General features: G+C 39.1%; 1 protein-coding gene across 3 annotated transcripts in view; it reads left to right on the top strand.

The window, feature by feature from the left end:
- The window catches only part of CCDC25 (coiled-coil domain containing 25), a 155047-nt gene that overhangs the window by 69483 nt on the left and 62847 nt on the right, over window positions 1-22717 (top strand). For 2 of the 3 annotated variants that reach the window (XM_063915020.1, XM_063915019.1), the window contains exon 2: window positions 5356-5420. In XM_063915020.1, the coding sequence (XP_063771090.1) occupies window positions 5396-5420 (25 nt within the window). In that variant the 5' untranslated portion in view covers window positions 5356-5395. Of the gene's footprint in view, window positions 1-4801; window positions 4954-5355; window positions 5421-22717 lie in introns of those variants that run through there. The other variant, XM_063915018.1, reaches the window with a different exon arrangement.

The raw sequence follows: 22717 nt of genomic DNA, 5'->3' as shown, positions 1-22717 counted from the left end.
TACCAGTCATTCAAAATAGTGTGCACAGTGGGGGAGGGGTCTCACTATGAGACAAATAGGCCCAAAAATGTAAAATTGTCATGTGCAACAGACAGGAGTTGCCTCTTGGATTTATCTGGGAGGTGTGCGGCCAATTTCCTGTGTAAAATGATCCACTCCTCCCGGAAAGCCAGCCACAGAACGGTTAATAAGGTATTTTTTCCAGTTCTGTCTCCTTTCTCCTCCCATATACAGTAGCTGTAACTGGGCGATTCTCAGTAACACGGAGAAAGTCTTCATACAATTCTCCTTGTTCCTTCGGACCCCTAAGTCTGATAGTAAAGAGTCTGTAGGAAATATCTTCTGCATGCAGAAATCTCTGCTCCGCGCTTGTATCAGGCAATCACTGGGCCTAATTCACACACAGGTGTACGCATGTGGTGTCGGTGCTGCGTCTGCGGCAGCAGCGGAGCAGAGAAGTTACGGTAATGCTGTTACTGATGTCTTGTGCAATGAGATGCTCACCTACGTATCCTGCTTCTAAGGACATCAATGCGAACATGGACATCTGAGAAACCCATAGGTTGCTGGGAATGTCCACTGCCGGTAAGCTGCAGAAGCCAGTGAACAAGCATCGGAATACACAGTGGCTGGCTTTGGCATATGCCTAAAACACTGGTGACATGCCTGCGTATAAGACGCTCCTCGCCGTCACTGCCCCCCATCAGGCTGAGGCTTCCTCACACTGCGGCACCTGCGCACTGCTGCTCCTGAGAATGTGGCCCGTCTAGGAAAGTGTTTCTATGGAGTAACCTGTACCACCAGCAACACCCAGTGCTGTCCCTGATCATGAGGGGGAGAGGGGTGTGTGGCACATTAGGTGACAGCTGGCAGGGTGTGGCAGGAGAGGAGGGCACCCCAGCACAGGGACTATCGGGCAGGTGGCGGTGTCCCTGAGCATGAGTGGGGTGTGGGGCACATTAGGTGACAGCTGGCACAGTGTGGCAGGAGAGAAGCGCACCCCAGCACAGGGACTATCAGGGGCAGGTGGCGGTGTCCCTCTGCATGACGGGGAGAGGGGTGTGGGGAACATTAGGTGACAGATGGCAGGGTGTGGCGGGAGAGAAGGGCACCCCAGCACAGGGACTATCAGGGGCAGGTGGCGGTGTCCCTCTGCATGACGGGGAGAGGGGTGTGGGGAACATTAGGTGACAGATGGCAGGGTGTGGCGGGAGAGAAGGGCACCCCAGCACAGGGACTATCAGGGGCAGGTGGCGGTGTCCCTGAGCATGAGGGGGAGAGGGGTGTGTGGCACATTAGGTGACAGATGGCAGGGTGCGGCAGGAGAGAAGGGTACCCCAGCACAGGGTCTATCAGGGGCAGGTGGCGGTGTCCCTGAGCATGAGGGGGAGAGGGGTGTGTGGCACATTAGGTGACAGATGGCAGGGTGTGGCAGGAGAGATGGGCACCCCAGCACAGGGACTATCAGGGGCAGGTGGCGGTGTTCCTGAGCATGAGGGGGAGTGGGGTGTGGGGCACATTAGGTGACAGCTGGCACAGTGTGGCAGGAGAGAAGGGCACCCCAGCACAGGGCCTATAAGGGGCAGGTGGCATTGTCCCTGAGCATGAGGGGGAGTGGGGTGTGTGGCACATTAGGTGACAGCTGGCAGGAGAGAAGGCACCCTAGCACAGGGACTATCAGGGGCAGGTGGCGGTGTCCCTGAGCATGAGGGGGAGAGGGGTGTGGGGCACATTAGGTGGCAGATAGCTGGCAGGGTGTGGCAGGAGAGAAGGGCACCCCAGCACAGGGAATATCAGGAGCAGGTGGCGGTGTTCCTGAGCATGAGGGGGAGAGGGGTGTGTGGCACATTAGGTGACAGCTGGCAGAGTGTGGCAGGAAAGATGGGCCCCCCAGCCCAAGGACTATCAGGGGCAGGTGGCAGTGTTCCTGAGCATGAGGGGGAGAGGGGTGTGTGGAACATTAGGTGACAGCTGGCAGACTGTGGTGGGAGAGAAGCGCACCCCAGCACAGGGTCTATCAGGGGCAGGTGGCGGTGTCCCTGAGCATGAGAGGGAGTGGGGTGTGTGTCACATTAGGTGACAGATATGGCAGGAGAGAAGGGCACCGCAGCACAGGGTCTATCAGGGGCAGGTGGCGGTGTCCGTGAGCATGAGGGGGAGTGGGGTGTGTGGAACATTAGGTGACAGATATCTGGCAGGGTGTGGCAGGAGAGAAGGGCACCGCAGCACAGGGTCTATCAGGGGCAGGTGGCGGTGTCCTCGAGCATGAGGGGGAGTGGGGTGTGTGGCACATTCAGCTGGCAGAGTGTGGCAGGAGAGAAGGGCACCCCAGCACAGGGAATATCAGGAGCAGGTGGCGGTGTTCCTGAGCATGAGGGGGAGAGGGGTGTGTGGAACATTAGGTGACAGATATCTGGCAGGGTGTGGCAGGAGAGAAGGGCACCGCAGCACAGGGTCTATCAGGGGCAGGTGGCGGTGTCCGTGAGCATGAGGGGGAGTGGGGTGTGTGGAACATTAGGTGACAGATATCTGGCAGGGTGTGGCAGGAGAGAAGGGCACCCTAGCACAGGTACTATCAGGGGCAGGTGGCGGTGCCCCTCAGCATGAGGGGGAGTGGGGTGTGTGGAACATTAGGTGACAGATGGCAGGGTGTGGCAGTAGAGATGGGCACCCCAGCACAGGGTCTATAAGGGGCAGGTGGCGGTGTCCCTCAGCATAAGGAGGAGAGGGGTGTGTGGAACATTAGGTGGCAGAAGGTAGGGTGCGGCAGGAGTGAAGGGCACCGCAGCAGAGGCGGAACTACCGGCAGTGCAGGCAGTGCACTGCACTGGGGCCCGCCTCTGTCCAGGGGCCCAAGCATGTAATGAGTCAAACTGACTCATTACATGCCGCTGTGCGCTGCGGGCAACCGCTGCCCGCAGCGCACAGCCGCCCGGCGAAGAGAGGAGAGGAGAGGAGCAGCGGTACTACAGACGGGGGAAGGAGGAGGAGGGAGGCTGAGAAGGGAGCCGCAGCAGCGCTTTGTTACTGGTGGAGGCGCTGCTGCTGCTGCCCCTCTGCTTCCCTATAGGCTGTCTTCCGAGAACAGCCTATAGGGAAGCAGAGGGGCAGCAGCAGCAGCGCCTCCACCAGTAACACAGCGCTGCTGCGGCTCCCTTCTCAGCCTCCCTCCTCCTCCTTCTCTCCAGCCCGGGAATCGTCTCTGACGCTGCACCGAGGAGCCTGAGCCAGCGGAGAGGGTAAGTATAATTCTTCTTTCTTTCTTTCTTTCTTTCTTTCTTTCTTTCTTTCTTTCTTTCTTTCTTTCTTTCTTTCTTTCTTTCCTTCTTTCCTTCTTTCTTTCCTTCTTTCTTGTGCTTGCCTGCCGCAATGTGTAAAAATGGGGGACTACCTGCCGCACTGTGTAAAAATGGGGGACTACCTGCTGCACTGTGTAAAAAGGGGGGACTACATGCCGCAATGTGTAAAAAGGGGGGACTGCCTGCAGCAATGTGTAAAAAGGGGGGACTGCCTGCAGCAATGTGTAAAAAGGGGGGATTGCCTGCCGCAATGTGTAAAAAGGGGGGACTGCCTGCCGCAATGTGTAAAAAGGGGGGACTGCCTGCCGCAATGTGTAAAAAGGGGGAATCAGCCTGCCGCAATGTGTAAAAAGGGGAATCTGCCTGCCGTAATGTGTAAAAAGGGGGGACTGCCTGCCGCAATGTGTAAAAATGGGGGACTGCCTGCCGCTATGTGTAAAAAGGGGTAATCTGCCCGACGCAATGTGTAAAAAGGGGAATCTGCCTGCCGTAATGTGTAAAAAAGGGGGACTGCCTGACGCTATGTGTAAAACAGGGGGACTGCCTGACGCTATGTGTAAAAATGGGGAATCTGCCTGCTGCTATGTGTAAAAATGGGGAATCTGCCTGACGTAATGTGTAAAAATGGGGACGCTGTCTGCCGTAATGTGTAACAAGGGCACGCTGTCTGCCGTAATGTGTAACAAGGGCACGCGGTCTGCCGTAATGTGTAACAAGGGCACGCTGTCTGCCGTAATGTGTAACAAGGGCACGCTGTCTGCCGTAATGTGTAAAAAGTGTACGCTGTCTGCCGCTATGTGTAACAAGGGCACGCTGTCTGCTGTAATGTGTAAAAAGGGCACGCTGTCTGCCGTAATGTGTAACAAGGGCACGCGGTCTGCCGTTATGTGTAAAAAGGGCACGCTGTCTGCTGTAATGTGTAAAAAGAGGAATCTGTTCGCTGTAAGGTGTAAAAGGGTCTCTACCTGGTGTAGTGGTGCTACTGTGCGGCGTAATTTGAATAATGGAGACTACTGTGTTGGTATTATTTTGTGGCCACACCCCTTCCCCACGAAGCCACGCCACTATGTATTTTTGCGCGCGCCTACGGCGCGCACTGCCCCTGGGGTGGACTTGGATGGGGGGGCCCAAAGCATTTTGTCGCACCTGGGCCCACCGCTTGCTTGTTCCGCCACTGCACCGCAGCACAGGGACTATCATGGGCAGGTGGCGGTGTTCCTGGGCATGAGGGGGAGTGGGGTGTGTGGCACATTCAGGTGGCAGATAGCTGGCAGGAGACAAGGGCACCGCGGCACAGGGTCTATCAGCAGGGACCCTCTGTCTCCCTTGTAGTCACTGTGGAGGAGAGCGGCTGCTATTACACACGCGGGCCGGCAGGTGGCGCTCTCAGCCTGGCCTGGTCGTGCTGCACTGCCGCTGCTGTGCTCATCGCGGATCCGCTTCCGTACTGTAAGCTGTTGCTATGGTTATTGCGGCTTCCGGTTCCGGTGTGTGACCCGCTGCTGTGGAGTTTGCAGCTTCCGGTTCCGGAGAGTGAGCTGCTGCTGCTGCTGCTGGTCGATACGAATCGCTGGGAGCGGGGGACAGGCGGGATCCTGCTGCCGGGGAGCGGTGGTGTGACGGCTGACCCTGAGGCTCCATAGCCGCTGCTGAGGTAGACTGCCCCCGGGCACAGCTGCACCACAGACCCCAGCATGCCTCTGGGAGGGGATAGATTGGCCTGTGAGCCCTGACTGACTGACAGCTGCTTGGTACTAAGGGATGGCCCACCCTTCCCTGTATATCTGTCTGACTGTATATACTGTATATGTATATATCAGTGCTGTAGCTGTGCCCTCGGTCACTAGTCACTGTGCCCCCAGCATATGCCATGTGCAGTGTTACATCAGCAGCTCTCAATTTACACACCCAGGTATCCCTGTACCCCACCCCACACACACACACACACACACACACACCTACCTTCCGGGGGCTGCGGGGTGTTGTACCTGTACCGGGGCACATAATGCTGATATGTGACTGTATGGTGACACCGTCCTGTATGTTTCTCCTATAGATATTCCTATAGCCGGCTGCAGCGACGTCAGCGGGACACCATGGTGTTCTACTTCACCAGCAACGGTACCGTATACTATTATATTATTATACTACAATGTTACTGTATCACATTATATACGCTGGTGCGTCACTGTTACTGTATTACACTGTTATACATTTATATACACTGGTGTGTCACTGTTACTGTATTACACTGTTATACATTTATATACGCTGGTGCGTCACTGTTACTGTATTACACGGTCATACATTTATATACACTGGTGCGTCACTGTTACTGTATTACACTGTTATACATTTATATACACTGGTGCGTCACTGTTACTGTATTACACTGTTATACATTTATATACACTGGTGCGTCACTGTTACTGTATTACACTGTTATACATTTATATACGCTGGTGTGTCACTGTTACTGTATTACACTGTTATACATTTATATACGCTGGTGCGTCACTGTTACTGTATTACACCTGTTATACATTTATATACGCTGGTGTGTCACTGTTACTGTATTACACTGTTATACATTTATATACACTGGTGCGTCACTGTTACTGTATTACACTGTTATACATTTATATACGCTGGTGTGTCACTGTTACTGTATTACACTGTTATACATTTATATACGCTGGTGTGTCACTGTTACTGTATTACACCTGTTATACATTTATATACGCTGGTGCGTCACTGTTACTGTATTACACGGTCATACATTTATATACACTGGTGTGTCACTGTTACTGTATTACACTGTTATACATTTATATACACTGGTGTGTCACTGTTACTGTATTACACTGTTATACATTTATATACGCTGGTGTGTCACTGTTACTGTATTACACTGTTATACATTTATATACACTGGTGCGTCACTGTTACTGTATTACACCTGTTATACATTTATATACACTGGTACGTCACTGTTACTGTATTACACTGTTATACATTTATATACACTGGTGTGTCACTGTTACTGTATTACACTGTTATACATTTATATACACTGGTGCGTCACTGTTACTGTATTACACTGTTATACATTTATATACGCTGGTGTGTCACTGTTACTGTATTACACTGTTATACATTTATATACACTGGTGCGTCACTGTTACTGTATTACACCTGTTATACATTTATATACACTGGTGTGTCACTGTTACTGTATTACACTGTTATACATTTATATACACTGGTGTGTCACTGTTACTGTATTACACTGTTATACATTTATATACACTGGTGTGTCACTGTTACTGTATTACACTGTTATACATTTATATACGCTGGTGTGTCACTGTTACTGTATTACACTGTTATACATTTATATACGCTGGTGTGTCACTGTTACTGTATTACACTGTTATACATTTATATACGCTGGTGTGTCACTGTTACTGTATTACACTGTTATACATTTATATACGCTGGTGCGTCACTGTTACTGTATTACACTGTTATACATTTATATACACTGGTGTGTCACTGTTACTGTATTACACTGTTATACATTTATATACACTGGTGTGTCACTGTTACTGTATTACACTGTTATACATTTATATACGCTGGTGCGTCACTGTTACTGTATTACACTGTTATACATTTATATACACTGGTACGTCACTGTTACTGTATTACACTGTTATACATTTATATACACTGGTGTGTCACTGTTACTGTATTACACTGTTATACATTTATATACACTGGTGTGTCACTGTTACTGTATTACACTGTTATACATTTATATACACTGGTACGTCACTGTTACTGTATTACACTGTTATACATTTATATACACTGGTGTGTCACTGTTACTGTATTACACTGTTATACATTTATATACGCTGGTGTGTCACTGTTACTGTATTACACTGTTATACATTTATATACGCTGGTGTGTCACTGTTACTGTATTACACTGTTATACATTTATATACGCTGGTGTGTCACTGTTACTGTATTACACTGTTATACATTTATATACGCTGGTGCGTCACTGTTACTGTATTACACTGTTATACATTTATATACACTGGTACGTCACTGTTACTGTATTACACTGTTATACATTTATATACACTGGTGTGTCACTGTTACTGTATTACACTGTTATACATTTATATACTCTGGTGCGTCACTGTTACTGTATTACACCTGTTATACATTTATATACGCTGGTGTGTCACTGTTACTGTATTACACTGTTATACATTTATATACACTGGTGTGTCACTGTTACTGTATCACACTGTTATACATTTATATACGCTGGTGTGTCACTGTTACTGTATTACACTGTTATACATTTATATACGCTGGTGTGTCACTGTTACTGTATTACACTGTTATACATTTATATACGCTGGTGTGTCACTGTTACTGTATTACACTGTTATACATTTATATACGCTGGTGTGTCACTGTTACTGTATTACACTGTTATACATTTATATACGCTGGTGTGTCACTGTTACTGTATTACACTGTTATACATTTATATACACTGGTGTGTCACTGTTACTGTATTACACTGTTATACATTTATATACGCTGGTGTGTCACTGTTACTGTATTACACTGTTATACATTTATATACGCTGGTGTGTCACTGTTACTGTATTACACTGTTATACATTTATATACACTGGTGTGTCACTGTTACTGTATTACACTGTTATACATTTATATACGCTGGTGTGTCACTGTTACTGTATCACACCTGTTATACATTTATATACGCTGGTGTGTCACTGTTACTGTATTACACTGTTATACATTTATATACGCTGGTGCGTCACTGTTACTGTATTACACTGTTATACATTTATATACACTGGTGCGTCACTGTTACTGTATTACACTGTTATACATTTATATACGCTGGTGCGTCACTGTTACTGTATTACACCTGTTATACATTTATATACACTGGTGTGTCACTGTTACTGTATTACACTGTTATACATTTATATACACTGGTGTGTCACTGTTACTGTATTACACTGTTATACATTTATATACACTGGTACGTCACTGTTACTGTATTACACTGTTATACATTTATATACGCTGGTGTGTCACTGTTACTGTATTACACTGTTATACATTTATATACACTGGTGTGTCACTGTTACTGTATTACACTGTTATACATTTATATACACTGGTGTGTCACTGTTACTGTATTACACTGTTATACATTTATATACACTGGTGTGTCACTGTTACTGTATTACACTGTTATACATTTATATACACTGGTGTGTCACTGTTACTGTATTACACTGTTATACATTTATATACACTGGTGCGTCACTGTTACTGTATTACACTGTTATACATTTATATACGCTGGTGTGTCACTGTTACTGTATTACACTGTTATACATTTATATACACTGGTGTGTCACTGTTACTGTATTACACTGTTATACATTTATATACGCTGGTGTGTCACTGTTACTGTATTACACTGTTATACATTTATATACGCTGGTGTGTCACTGTTACTGTATTACACTGTTATACATTTATATACGCTGGTGTGTCACTGTTACTGTATTACACTGTTATACATTTATATACGCTGGTGTGTCACTGTTACTGTATTACACTGTTATACATTTATATACTCTGGTGTGTCACTGTTACTGTATCACACCTGTTATACATTTATATACACTGGTGCGTCACTGTTACTGTATTACACTGTTATACATTTATATACGCTGGTGTGTCACTGTTACTGTATTACACTGTTATACATTTATATACACTGGTGTGTCACTGTTACTGTATTACACTGTTATACATTTATATACGCTGGTGTGTCACTGTTACTGTATTACACTGTTATACATTTATATACGCTGGTGTGTCACTGTTACTGTATTACACTGTTATACATTTATATACGCTGGTGTGTCACTGTTACTGTATTACACTGTTATACATTTATATACGCTGGTGTGTCACTGTTACTGTATTACACTGTTATACATTTATATACTCTGGTGTGTCACTGTTACTGTATCACACCTGTTATACATTTATATACTCTGGTGTGTCACTGTTACTGTATTACACTGTTATACATTTATATACTCTGGTGTGTCACTGTTACTGTATTACACTGTTATACATTTATATACGCTGGTGTGTCACTGTTACTGTATTACACTGTTATACATTTATATACGCTGGTGTGTCACTGTTACTGTATTACACTGTTATACATTTATATACGCTGGTGTGTCACTGTTACTGTATTACACTGTTATACATTTATATGCTCTGGTGTGTCACTGTTACTGTATTACACTGTTATACATTTATATGCTCTGGTGTGTCACTGTTACTGTATTACACTGTTATACATTTATATACTCTGGTGTGTCACTGTTACTGTATTACACTGTTATACATTTATATACGCTGGTGTGTCACTGTTACTGTATCACACCTGTTATACATTTATATACTCTGGTGTGTCACTGTTACTGTATTACACTGTTATACATTTATATACGCTGGTGTGTCACTGTTACTGTATTACACTGTTATACATTTATATACGCTGGTGTGTCACTGTTACTGTATTACACTGTTATACATTTATATACACTGGTGCGTCACTGTTACTGTATTACACTGTTATACATTTATATACACTGGTGTGTCACTGTTACTGTATTACACTGTTATACATTTATATACGCTGGTGTGTCACTGTTACTGTATTACACTGTTATACATTTATATACACTGGTGTGTCACTGTTACTGTATTACACTGTTATACATTTATATACGCTGGTGTGTCACTGTTACTGTATTACACTGTTATACATTTATATACTCTGGTGTGTCACTGTTACTGTATTACACTGTTATACATTTATATACTCTGGTGTGTCACTGTTACTGTATTACACTGTTATACATTTATATACGCTGGTGTGTCACTGTTACTGTATTACACTGTTATACATTTATATACGCTGGTGTGTCACTATTACTGTATTACACTGTTATACATTTATATACACTGGTGTGTCACTGTTACTGTATTACACTGTTATACATTTATATACGCTGGTGTGTCACTGTTACTGTATTACACTGTTATACATTTATATACGCTGGTGTGTCACTGTTACTGTATCACATTATATACGCTGGTGTGTCACTGTTACTGTATTACACTGTTATACATTTATATACACTGGTACGTCACTGTTACTGTATTACACTGTTATACATTTATATACGCTGGTGCGTCACTGTTACTGTATTACACTGTTATACATTTATATACTCTGGTGTGTCACTGTTACTGTATTACACTGTTATACATTTATATACGCTGGTGTGTCACTGTTACTGTATTACACTGTTATACATTTATATACACTGGTGTCACTGTTACTGTATTACACTGTTATACATTTATATACGCTGGTGTGTCACTGTTACTGTATTACACTGTTATACATTTATATACGCTGGTGTGTCACTGTTACTGTATTACACTGTTATACATTTATATACACTGGTGTCACTGTTACTGTATCACACCTGTTATACATTTATATACGCTGGTGTGTCACTGTTACTGTATTACACTGTTATACATTTATATACGCTGGTGTGTCACTGTTACTGTATTACACTGTTATACATTTATATACACTGGTGTCACTGTTACTGTATTACACTGTTATACATTTATATACACTGGTGTGTCACTGTTACTGTATTACACTGTTATACATTTATATACACTGGTGTGTCACTGTTACTGTATTACACTGTTATACATTTATATACACTGGTGTGTCACTGTTACTGTATTACACCTGTTATACATTTATATACGCTGGTGTGTCACTGTTACTGTATTACACTGTTATACATTTATATACGCTGGTGTGTCACTGTTACTGTATTACACTGTTATACATTTATATACACTGGTGTGTCACTGTTACTGTATTACACTGTTATACATTTATATACGCTGGTGTGTCACTGTTACTGTATTACACTGTTATACATTTATATACGCTGGTGTGTCACTGTTACTGTATTACACTGTTATACATTTATATACACTGGTGTGTCACTGTTACTGTATTACACTGTTATACATTTATATACGCTGGTGTGTCACTGTTACTGTATTACACTGTTATACATTTATATACGCTGGTGTGTCACTGTTACTGTATTACACTGTTATACATTTATATACGCTGGTGTGTCACTGTTACTGTATTACACTGTTATACATTTATATACTCTGGTGTGTCACTGTTACTGTATCACACCTGTTATACATTTATATACGCTGGTGTGTCACTGTTACTGTATTACACTGTTATACATTTATATACGCTGGTGTGTCACTGTTACTGTATTACACTGTTATACATTTATATACACTGGTGTGTCACTGTTACTGTATTACACTGTTATACATTTATATACGCTGGTGTGTCACTGTTACTGTATTACACTGTTATACATTTATATACTCTGGTGTGTCACTGTTACTGTATTACACTGTTATACATTTATATACGCTGGTGCGTCACTGTTACTGTATTACACCTGTTATACATTTATATACGCTGGTGTGTCACTGTTACTGTATTACACTGTTATACATTTATATACACTGGTGTGTCACTGTTACTGTATTACACTGTTATACATTTATATACGCTGGTGCGTCACTGTTACTGTATTACACTGTTATACATTTATATACGCTGGTGTGTCACTGTTACTGTATTACACTGTTATACATTTATATACGCTGGTGTGTCACTGTTACTGTATTACACTGTTATACATTTATATACGCTGGTGTGTCACTGTTACTGTATTACACTGTTATACATTTATATACGCTGGTGTGTCACTGTTACTGTATTACACCTGTTATACATTTATATACACTGGTGTGTCACTGTTACTGTATTACACTGTTATACATTTATATACGCTGGTGTGTCACTGTTACTGTATTACACTGTTATACATTTATATACGCTGGTGTGTCACTGTTACTGTATTACACTGTTATACATTTATATACACTGGTGTGTCACTGTTACTGTATTACACTGTTATACATTTATATACACTGGTGTGTCACTGTTACTGTATTACACTGTTATACATTTATATACACTGGTGTGTCACTGTTACTGTATTACACTGTTATACATTTATATACGCTGGTGTGTCACTGTTACTGTATTACACTGTTATACATTTATATACACTGGTGTGTCACTGTTACTGTATTACACTGTTATACATTTATATACGCTGGTGTGTCACTGTTACTGTATTACACTGTTATACATTTATATACACTGGTGTGTCACTGTTACTGTATCACACTGTTATACATTTATATACACTGGTGCGTCACTGTTACTGTATTACACTGTTATACATTTATATACTCTGGTGTGTCACTGTTACTGTATTACACTGTTATACATTTATATACGCTGGTGTGTCACTGTTACTGTATTACACTGTTATACATTTATATACGCTGGTGTGTCACTGTTACTGTATTACACCTGTTATACATTTATATACGCTGGTGTGTCACTGTTACTGTATTACACTGTTATACATTTATATACACTGGTGTGTCACTGTTACTGTATTACACTGTTATACATTTATATACGCTGGTGTGTCACTGTTACTGTATTACACTGTTATACATTTATATACGCTGGTGTGTCACTGTTACTGTATCACACTGTTATACATTTATATACGCTGGTGTGTCACTGTTACTGTATTACACTGTTATACATTTATATACACTGGTGTGTCACTGTTACTGTATTACACTGTTATACATTTATATACGCTGGTGTGTCACTGTTACTGTATTACACTGTTATACATTTATATACGCTGGTGTGTCACTGTTACTGTATTACACTGTTATACATTTATATACACTGGTGTGTCACTGTTACTGTATTACACTGTTATACATTTATATACACTGGTGTGTCACTGTTACTGTATTACACTGTTATACATTTATATACGCTGGTGTGTCACTGTTACTGTATTACACCTGTTATACATTTATATACGCTGGTGTGTCACTGTTACTGTATTACACTGTTATACATTTATATACACTGGTGTGTCACTGTTACTGTATTACACTGTTATACATTTATATACGCTGGTGTGTCACTGTTACTGTATTACACTGTTATACATTTATATACACTGGTGTGTCACTGTTACTGTATTACACTGTTATACATTTATATACACTGGTGTGTCACTGTTACTGTATTACACTGTTATACATTTATATACGCTGGTGTGTCACTGTTACTGTATTACACTGTTATACATTTATATACGCTGGTGTGTCACTGTTACTGTATTACACTGTTATACATTTATATACACTGGTGTGTCACTGTTACTGTATTACACTGTTATACATTTATATACACTGGTGTGTCACTGTTACTGTATTACACTGTTATACATTTATATACGCTGGTGTGTCACTGTTACTGTATTACACTGTTATACATTTATATACGCTGGTGTGTCACTGTTACTGTATTACACTGTTATACATTTATATACGCTGGTGTGTCACTGTTACTGTATTACACTGTTATACATTTATATACGCTGGTGTGTCACTGTTACTGTATTACACTGTTATACATTTATATACGCTGGTGTGTCACTGTTACTGTATTACACCTGTTATACATTTATATACGCTGGTGTGTCACTGTTACTGTATTACACCTGTTATACATTTATATACGCTGGTGTGTCACTGTTACTGTATTACACTGTTATACATTTATATACACTGGTGTGTCACTGTTACTGTATTACACTGTTATACATTTATATACGCTGGTGTGTCACTGTTACTGTATTACACTGTTATACATTTATATACGCTGGTGTGTCACTGTTACTGTATTACACTGTTATACATTTATATACACTGGTGTGTCACTGTTACTGTATTACACTGTTATACATTTATATACACTGGTGTGTCACTGTTACTGTATTACACTGTTATACATTTATATACGCTGGTGTGTCACTGTTACTGTATTACACTGTTATACATTTATATACGCTGGTGTGTCACTGTTACTGTATTACACTGTTATACATTTATATACACTGGTGTGTCACTGTTACTGTATTACACTGTTATACATTTATATACACTGGTGTGTCACTGTTACTGTATTACACTGTTATACATTTATATACGCTGGTGTGTCACTGTTACTGTATTACACTGTTATACATTTATATACGCTGGTGCGTCACTGTTACTGTATTACACTGTTATACATTTATATACGCTGGTGTGTCACTGTTACTGTATTACACTGTTATACATTTATATACGCTGGTGTGTCACTGTTACTGTATTACACTGTTATACATTTATATACACTGGTGTGTCACTGTTACTGTATTACACTGTTATACATTTATATACGCTGGTGTGTCACTGTTACTGTATTACACTGTTATACATTTATATACGCTGGTGTGTCACTGTTACTGTATCACACCTGTTATACATTTATATACGCTGGTGTGTCACTGTTACTGTATTACACTGTTATACATTTATATACACTGGTGTGTCACTGTTACTGTATTACACCTGTTATACATTTATATACACTGGTGTGTCACTGTTACTGTATTACACTGTTATACATTTATATACACTGGTGTCGTCACTGTTACTGTATTACACCTGTTATACATTTATATACTCTGGTGTGTCACTGTTACTGTATTACACTGTTATACATTTATATACGCTGGTGTGTCACTGTTACTGTATTACACCTGTTATACATTTATATACACTGGTGTGTCACTGTTACTGTATTACACTGTTATACATTTATATACGCTGGTGTGTCACTGTTACTGTATTACACTGTTATACATTTATATACGCTGGTGTGTCACTGTTACTGTATTACACTGTTATACATTTATATACGCTGGTGTGTCACTGTTACTGTATTACACTGTTATACATTTATATACTCTGGTGCGTCACTGTTACTGTATTACACTGTTATACATTTATATACTCTGGTGTGTCACTGTTACTGTATTACACTGTTATACATTTATATACGCTGGTGTGTCACTGTTACTGTATTACACTGTTATACATTTATATACGCTGGTGTGTCACTGTTACTGTATTACACTGTTATACATTTATATACGCTGGTGTGTCACTGTTACTGTATTACACTGTTATACATTTATATACACTGGTGTGTCACTGTTACTGTATTACACTGTTATACATTTATATACGCTGGTGTGTCACTGTTACTGTATTACACTGTTATACATTTATATACACTGGTGTGTCACTGTTACTGTATTACACTGTTATACATTTATATACGCTGGTGTGTCACTGTTACTGTATTACACTGTTATACATTTATATACGCTGGTGTGTCACTGTTACTGTATTACACTGTTATACATTTATATACACTGGTGTGTCACTGTTACTGTATTACACTGTTATACATTTATATACGCTGGTGTGTCACTGTTACTGTATTACACTGTTATACATTTATATACACTGGTGTGTCACTGTTACTGTATTACACTGTTATACATTTATATACACTGGTGTGTCACTGTTACTGTATTACACTGTTATACATTTATATACGCTGGTGTGTCACTGTTACTGTATTACACTGTTATACATTTATATACACTGGTGTGTCACTGTTACTGTATTACACTGTTATACATTTATATACGCTGGTGTGTCACTGTTACTGTATTACACTGTTATACATTTATATACGCTGGTGTGTCACTGTTACTGTATTACACTGTTATACATTTATATACGCTGGTGTGTCACTGTTACTGTATTACACTGTTATACATTTATATACGCTGGTGTGTCACTGTTACTGTATTACACTGTTATACATTTATATACGCTGGTGTGTCACTGTTACTGTATTACACTGTTATACATTTATATACGCTGGTGTGTCACTGTTACTGTATTACACTGTTATACATTTATATACTCTGGTGTGTCACTGTTACTGTATTACACTGTTATACATTTATATACGCTGGTGTGTCACTGTTACTGTATTACACTGTTATACATTTATATACGCTGGTGTGTCACTGTTACTGTATTACACTGTTATACATTTATATACGCTGGTGTGTCACTGTTACTGTATTACACTGTTATACATTTATATACTCTGGTGTGTCACTGTTACTGTATTACACCTGTTATACATTTATATACGCTGGTGTGTCACTGTTACTGTATTACACTGTTATACATTTATATACACTGGTGTGTCACTGTTACTGTATTACACTGTTATACATTTATATACGCTGGTGTGTCACTGTTACTGTATTACACTGTTATACATTTATATACGCTGGTGTGTCACTGTTACTGTATTACACTGTTATACATTTATATACGCTGGTGTGTCACTGTTACTGTATTACACTGTTATACATTTATATACGCTGGTGTGTCACTGTTACTGTATTACACTGTTATACATTTATATACGCTGGTGTGTCACTGTTACTGTATTACACTGTTATACATTTATATACTCTGGTGTGTCACTGTTACTGTATTACACTGTTATACATTTATATACTCTGGTGTGTCACTGTTACTGTATTACACTGTTATACATTTATATACACTGGTGTGTCACTGTTACTGTATTACACTGTTATACATTTATATACGCTGGTGTGTCACTGTTACTGTATTACACTGTTATACATTTATATACACTGGTGTGTCACTGTTACTGTATTACACTGTTATACATTTATATACGCTGGTGTGTCACTGTTACTGTATTACACTGTTATACATTTATATACGCTGGTGTGTCACTGTTACTGTATTACACTGTTATACATTTATATACACTGGTGTGTCACTGTTACTGTATTACACTGTTATACATTTATATACGCTGGTGTGTCACTGTTACTGTATTACACTGTTATACATTTATATACGCTGGTGTGTCACTGTTACTGTATTACACTGTTATACATTTATATACTCTGGTGTGTCACTGTTACTGTATTACACTGTTATACATTTATATACTCTGGTGTGTCACTGTTACTGTATTACACTGTTATACATTTATATACGCTGGTGTGTCACTGTTACTGTATTACACTGTTATACATTTATATACGCTGGTGTGTCACTGTTACTGTATTACACTGTTATACATTTATATACACTGGTGTGTCACTGTTACTGTATTACACTGTTATACATTTATATACGCTGGTGTGTCACTGTTACTGTATTACACTGTTATACATTTATATACACTGGTGTGTCACTGTTACTGTATTACACTGTTATACATTTATATACGCTGGTGTGTCACTGTTACTGTATTACACTGTTATACATTTATATACGCTGGTGTGTCACTGTTACTGTATTACACTGTTATACATTTATATACACTGGTGTGTCACTGTTACTGTATTACACTGTTATACATTTATATACGCTGGTGTGTCACTGTTACTGTATTACACTGTTATACATTTATATACACTGGTGTGTCACTGTTACTGTATTACACTGTTATACATTTATATACTCTGGTGTGTCACTGTTACTGTATTACACTGTTATACATTTATATACGCTGGTGTGTCACTGTTACTGTATTACACTGTTATACATTTATATACGCTGGTGTGTCACTGTTACTGTATTACACTGTTATACATTTATATACGCTGGTGTGTCACTGTTACTGTATTACACTGTTATACATTTATATACGCTGGTGTGTCACTGTTACTGTATTACACTGTTATACATTTATATACTCTGGTGTGTCACTGTTACTGTATTACACTGTTATACATTTATATACACTGGTGTGTCACTGTTACTGTATTACACTGTTATACATTTATATACGCTGGTGTGTCACTGTTACTGTATTACACTGTTATACATTTATATACACTGGTGTGTCACTGTTACTGTATTACACTGTTATACATTTATATACGCTGGTGTGTCACTGTTACTGTATTACACTGTTATACATTTATATACGCTGGTGTGTCACTGTTACTGTATTACACTGTTATACATTTATATACACTGGTGTGTCACTGTTACTGTATTACACTGTTATACATTTATATACGCTGGTGTGTCACTGTTACTGTATTACACTGTTATACATTTATATACACTGGTGTGTCACTGTTACTGTATTACACTGTTATACATTTATATACTCTGGTGTGTCACTGTTACTGTATTACACCTGTTATACATTTATATACGCTGGTGTGTCACTGTTACTGTATTACACTGTTATACATTTATATACGCTGGTGTGTCACTGTTACTGTATTACACTGTTATACATTTATATACGCTGGTGTGTCACTGTTACTGTATTACACTGTTATACATTTATATACGCTGGTGTGTCACTGTTACTGTATTACACTGTTATACATTTATATACGCTGGTGTGTCACTGTTACTGTATTACACTGTTATACATTTATATACACTGGTGTGTCACTGTTACTGTATTACACTGTTATACATTTATATACGCTGGTGTGTCACTGTTACTGTATTACACTGTTATACATTTATATACACTGGTGCGTCACTGTTACTGTATTACACTGTTATACATTTATATACACTGGTGTGTCACTGTTACTGTATTACACTGTTATACATTTATATACGCTGGTGTGTCACTGTTACTGTATTACACTGTTATACATTTATATACGCTGGTGTGTCACTGTTACTGTATTACACTGTTATACATTTATATACACTGGTGTGTCACTGTTACTGTATTACACTGTTATACATTTATATACGCTGGTGTGTCACTGTTACTGTATTACACTGTTATACATTTATATACACTGGTGTGTCACTGTTACTGTATTACACTGTTATACATTTATATACGCTGGTGTGTCACTGTTACTGTATTACACTGTTATACATTTATATACGCTGGTGTGTCACTGTTACTGTATTACACCTGTTATACATTTATATACACTGGTGTGTCACTGTTACTGTATTACACTGTTATACATTTATATACGCTGGTGTGTCACTGTTACTGTATTACACTGTTATACATTTATATACGCTGGTGTGTCACTGTTACTGTATTACACTGTTATACATTTATATACGCTGGTGTGTCACTGTTACTGTATTACACTGTTATACATTTATATACGCTGGTGTGTCACTGTTACTGTATTACACTGTTATACATTTATATACACTGGTGTGTCACTGTTACTGTATTACACTGTTATACATTTATATACGCTGGTGTGTCACTGTTACTGTATTACACTGTTATACATTTATATACGCTGGTGTGTCACTGTTACTGTATTACACTGTTATACATTTATATACACTGGTGTGTCACTGTTACTGTATTACACTGTTATACATTTATATACACTGGTGTGTCACTGTTACTGTATTACACCTGTTATACATTTATATACGCTGGTGTGTCACTGTTACTGTATTACACTGTTATACATTTATATACGCTGGTGTGTCACTGTTACTGTATTACACTGTTATACATTTATATACGCTGGTGTGTCACTGTTACTGTATTACACTGTTATACATTTATATACTCTGGTGTCGTCACTGTTACTGTATTACACTGTTATACATTTATATACGCTGGTGTGTCACTGTTACTGTATTACACTGTTATACATTTATATACGCTGGTGTGTCACTGTTACTGTATTACACTGTTATACATTTATATACACTGGTGTGTCACTGTTACTGTATTACACTGTTATACATTTATATACGCTGGTGTGTCACTGTTACTGTATTACACTGTTATACATTTATATACTCTGGTGTGTCACTGTTACTGTATTACACTGTTATACATTTATATACGCTGGTGTGTCACTGTTACTGTATTACACTGTTATACATTTATATACACTGGTGTGTCACTGTTACTGTATTACACTGTTATACATTTATATACGCTGGTGTGTCACTGTTACTGTATTACACTGTTATACATTTATATACGCTGGTGTGTCACTGTTACTGTATTACACTGTTATACATTTATATACGCTGGTGTGTCACTGTTACTGTATTACACTGTTATACATTTATATACGCTGGTGTGTCACTGTTACTGTATTACACTGTTATACATTTATATACGCTGGTGTGTCACTGTTACTGTATTACACTGTTATACATTTATATACGCTGGTGTGTCACTGTTACTGTATTACACTGTTATACATTTATATACTCTGGTGTGTCACTGTTACTGTATTACACTGTTATACATTTATATACACTGGTGTGTCACTGTTACTGTATCACACTGTTATACATTTATATACGCTGGTGTGTCACTGTTACTGTATTACACTGTTATACATTTATATACGCTGGTGTGTCACTGTTACTGTATTACACTGTTATACATTTATATACTCTGGTGTGTCACTGTTACTGTATTACACTGTTATACATTTATATACTCTGGTGTGTCACTGTTACTGTATTACACTGTTATACATTTATATACGCTGGTGTGTCACTGTTACTGTATTACACTGTTATACATTTATATACGCTGGTGTGTCACTGTTACTGTATTACACTGTTATACATTTATATACTCTGGTGTGTCACTGTTACTGTATTACACTGTTATACATTTATATACTCTGGTGTGTCACTGTTACTGTATTACACTGTTATACATTTATATACGCTGGTGTGTCACTGTTACTGTATTACACTGTTATACATTTATATACACTGGTGTGTCACTGTTACTGTATTACACTGTTATACATTTATATACACTGGTGTGTCACTGTTACTGTATTACACTGTTATACATTTATATACGCTGGTGTGTCACTGTTACTGTATTACACTGTTATACATTTATATACACTGGTGTGTCACTGTTACTGTATTACACTGTTATACATTTATATACGCTGGTGTGTCACTGTTACTGTATTACACTGTTATACATTTATATACTCTGGTGTGTCACTGTTACTGTATTACACTGTTATACATTTATATACGCTGGTGTGTCACTGTTACTGTATTACACTGTTATACATTTATATACTCTGGTGTGTCACTGTTACTGTATTACACTGTTATACATTTATATACGCTGGTGTGTCACTGTTACTGTATTACACTGTTATACATTTATATACGCTGGTGTGTCACTGTTACTGTATTACACTGTTATACATTTATATACGCTGGTGTGTCACTGTTACTGTATTACACTGTTATACATTTATATACTCTGGTGTGTCACTGTTACTGTATTCACACTGTTATACATTTATATACTCTGGTGTGTCACTGTTACTGTATTACACTGTTATACATTTATATACGCTGGTGTGTCACTGTTACTGTATTACACTGTTATACATTTATATACACTGGTGTGTCACTGTTACTGTATTACACTGTTATACATTTATATACTCTGGTGTGTCACTGTTACTGTATTACACTGTTATACATTTATATACTCTGGTGTGTCACTGTTACTGTATTACACTGTTATACATTTATATACACTGGTGTGTCACTGTTACTGTATTACACTGTTATACATTTATATACGCTGGTGTGTCACTGTTACTGTATTACACTGTTATACATTTATATACACTGGTGTGTCACTGTTACTGTATTACACTGTTATACATTTATATACACTGGTGTCGTCACTGTTACTGTATTACACTGTTATACATTTATATACGCTGGTGTGTCACTGTTACTGTATTACACTGTTATACATTTATATACTCTGGTGTGTCACTGTTACTGTATTACACTGTTATACATTTATATACTCTGGTGTGTCACTGTTACTGTATCACACCTGTTATACATTTATATACTCTGGTGTGTCACTGTTACTGTATTACACTGTTATACATTTATATACTCTGGTGTGTCACTGTTACTGTATTACACTGTTATACATTTATATACGCTGGTGTGTCACTGTTACTGTATTACACTGTTATACATTTATATACTCTGGTGTGTCACTGTTACTGTATTACACTGTTATACATTTATATACTCTGGTGTGTCACTGTTACTGTATT

This window comes from Pseudophryne corroboree, chromosome 4 (assembly GCF_028390025.1).
Source record: "Pseudophryne corroboree isolate aPseCor3 chromosome 4, aPseCor3.hap2, whole genome shotgun sequence".
Lineage (NCBI taxonomy): Eukaryota > Metazoa > Chordata > Amphibia > Anura > Myobatrachidae > Pseudophryne > Pseudophryne corroboree.
This window is presented reverse-complemented; position numbering and strand designations above follow the sequence as displayed.